Source organism: Silurus meridionalis, chromosome 19, assembly GCF_014805685.1.
Source record: "Silurus meridionalis isolate SWU-2019-XX chromosome 19, ASM1480568v1, whole genome shotgun sequence".
NCBI lineage: Eukaryota > Metazoa > Chordata > Actinopteri > Siluriformes > Siluridae > Silurus > Silurus meridionalis.
In genome coordinates, this window is record NC_060902.1 from 16,145 (window position 1) to 18,644 (window position 2,500).

The following is a 2,500-nucleotide window of genomic DNA, read 5'->3' on the forward strand; positions in this document are numbered from 1 at the left end:
CACATTCATGACATTCTCTCATTTATCCTCTTGAGCTCGTCTTCTGCAATGGGTTTCCAACATCTTGAGGACCTCACAGAGGTGTTGAGTTCTTGTTGGCTGCTTTTCCTTCACTCTCTGGTCCAACTAATCCCAAAACATCTAACCTGGATTGAGATGTGGTGATTGAAGTCAGGTGATCTGATGCAGCTCTCCATCACTCTTCTTCATGAACAAATACAGAACCTAGAGGTGTGTTTGAGGTCGTTGTCCTGCTGGAGAACAAATGATGCTCCCACTAAGTGTAAACCAGATGGATGGCTGCATGGTCCTGCAGAAGCTGTGGTCACCATACTGGTTAAGTTTGTCCTCGATTTAGACTAAATCACCAACAGTGTCGACAGCAAAACATCTCCACACCATCACACCTCCTCTATGCTTCACAGTGGGAACCACACATTCAAGAACCATCTTTACATCTAACAAAGACATTGTGCTCAGAACCAAACATCTCGCAGTTAAATGTAAATCAGTGGTTTCTGAGGCTGGTAATTGTAATAAACTTATCCTGTGCAGGAGAGGTAGCTCTTACACTTCCTTTCCTAAGACGGTCCTCATTAGAACCTGTTTCCTCATAGCGTTTGATTGTTTTGGAGACAGCATTTGGGGCCACATTTAAAGTTGTTGATGTTTGGGATTGACAGAGCTTCATTTCTTGAAGTAATGATGGATCTTTTCTCTTTCTTTAACTGAGTGTTTCCTGCCATAATCTGGATTTGTACAGTAGATGAAGCAGCACGAATATGGACTTTGCTCAAAATAAAACATATAAAACTTTCTGGGGGATTAATACGGTTTTATTTACCACAAAATTCCAGATGTGTTCTTTCATAGTTTGGATAATTCAGTATTAATGTACAATGTTGAAAATTATACTACTATTGTGTGTATGCGCGCGCGCCCCACACACACACACACACACACACACACACACTTAGATAAACTCACCTCTTTTCACACACACACAAACAATTATATAAACTCACCACTTCTCTCACACAAACACACACAATTAGATAAACTCACCACTTCTCTCACACACACACACAAAATTAGATAAGCTCACCTCTCTGTCTCTCTCACGCACGCACAATTAGATAAACTCACCACTTGCAAGCAGCAGCGGTTGGAAGTTCAGCTAAATGGCTAATGAAGACAAAGAGGTGCAGATCACGCTCTAGAACATATCTGGGTATAAACGTGAACAAACCGGAAAACGCCACACAACAGCTGCGCTTCCGCTTGACTTTCTTGTCGGATTTCAGGTGCTCTACCGCCACCAGCTGGTCAGGAGCGTGGAACTCCGAGGTAGCGCAGAAGCTCCTCTCCGTTATCCTGTAGATCTTTTTAATTCAGATCTTTCTTCCTCAGGCTGTCCAGTGAAGGAGTTCATGCTCCACTGTCCTACTCTGTTCCCTGATTCTAGGAAATACACGTGATCCTCCTAGCGTCCATACTCGCCTGGTCTTGGAGATTGTGGAGATCCTGTGTTCATCAAAATCCTCTTTTTACTTCATTTTTACCATTATTTATTGACCTTACTTTTATTGTGACCTGAATATCAGAGTGTGTGTGTGTGTGTGTGTGTGTGTGTGTGTATAGACTCTCAGACTCAATAAAATGGACAGTAACTGATTCACTGTACTTTTATTGCAGAAAGATGATTTATTGAGAATAAGCATGATACAGTGGGTGTGTGCACGTGAGAGATCACAGGTGAGATCACACAGGCACGCAGTAAGCTCTCATGCGACTTAATTTTATATAAAACATTAAGACTGTGCATAATTCATACACAATGCAAAGGCACAGAGTTTAGAAAAATATAATTTATATACAAAAAGAAAGCAATAAGTGTTTAAATTATTCACTTTGATACACGTGGGACGTCAGAACGCTGGAGGACGTGACGAGGAAGGAAGGAAGGATTACTAACGTGAAGAGGAAGGAAGGATTACTAACTCACTCACTCCCAGGTGGGATTTAATACAGAAAAAAAAACACATCCACCCTGTACCCCAGCCAGCCGAACCTGCAGATGGAGGAAAAGAGGAGAGGGAATGAGCGGATAATGAGAAGAAGGGGGTAATGGGGAGTAATGAGGAGGGGATGGGGATGTGGGAGAGGGGAAATGAGATGGGGGAGGAGTAATAAGGAGGTGGAAGAGGTAATAAGGAGGAGTAAAACAGGTTAGCCGAGAGTTAATAACTACAGTGACAGTAACCCTGGGTGAGGGTCTCACCTGGTTGATTGCGGTTAGAAGCCGTTAGTGTTGAGGCTGATGGGATTGATGTCTCCTACTTGCACCACGTTGATGCCACTGCTCGCTAACCGTGCCATGCTGTCTGCTGACAGCGTCTCCATGGCGATGAACGTCTGGTCAGAGCCGCTCTCGGCGTTCGGCTTCTTCTTCGTGTGAGTGCGGATGTGTTTGGACAGATGATCACTGCGCATAAAACGC

At 43.6% G+C, this 2,500-nt stretch overlaps 2 protein-coding genes across 5 annotated transcripts in view; both read right to left on the minus strand.

The window, feature by feature from the left end:
* The window catches only part of vps72a (vacuolar protein sorting 72 homolog a), a 9,101-nt gene extending 7,808 nt beyond the window's left edge, over positions 1–1,293 (minus strand). Inside the window, exon 1 of one of the 2 annotated variants that reach the window (XM_046875791.1) lies at positions 1,147–1,293. The gene's annotated coding sequence lies outside the window, so the exon portion shown is untranslated. Of the gene's footprint in view, positions 1–1,105 lie in introns of both variants that reach the window. The other variant, XM_046875792.1, reaches the window with a different exon arrangement.
* Positions 1,294–1,671: 378 nt separating this feature from the next.
* sp1 (sp1 transcription factor) overlaps positions 1,672–2,500 on the minus strand; it is a 9,851-nt gene continuing 9,022 nt past the window's right edge. For all 3 annotated transcript variants that reach the window (XM_046875072.1, XM_046875075.1, XM_046875073.1), the window contains exons 6-7: positions 2,282–2,500; positions 1,672–2,071 (exon numbers count right to left, since the gene is read on the minus strand). The exon at positions 2,282–2,500 is cut by the window's right edge and continues 34 nt beyond it. In XM_046875072.1, coding sequence (XP_046731028.1) covers positions 2,296–2,500 — 205 coding nt within the window. In that variant the 3' untranslated portion in view covers positions 1,672–2,071; positions 2,282–2,295. The remainder of the gene's footprint in view (positions 2,072–2,281) is intronic.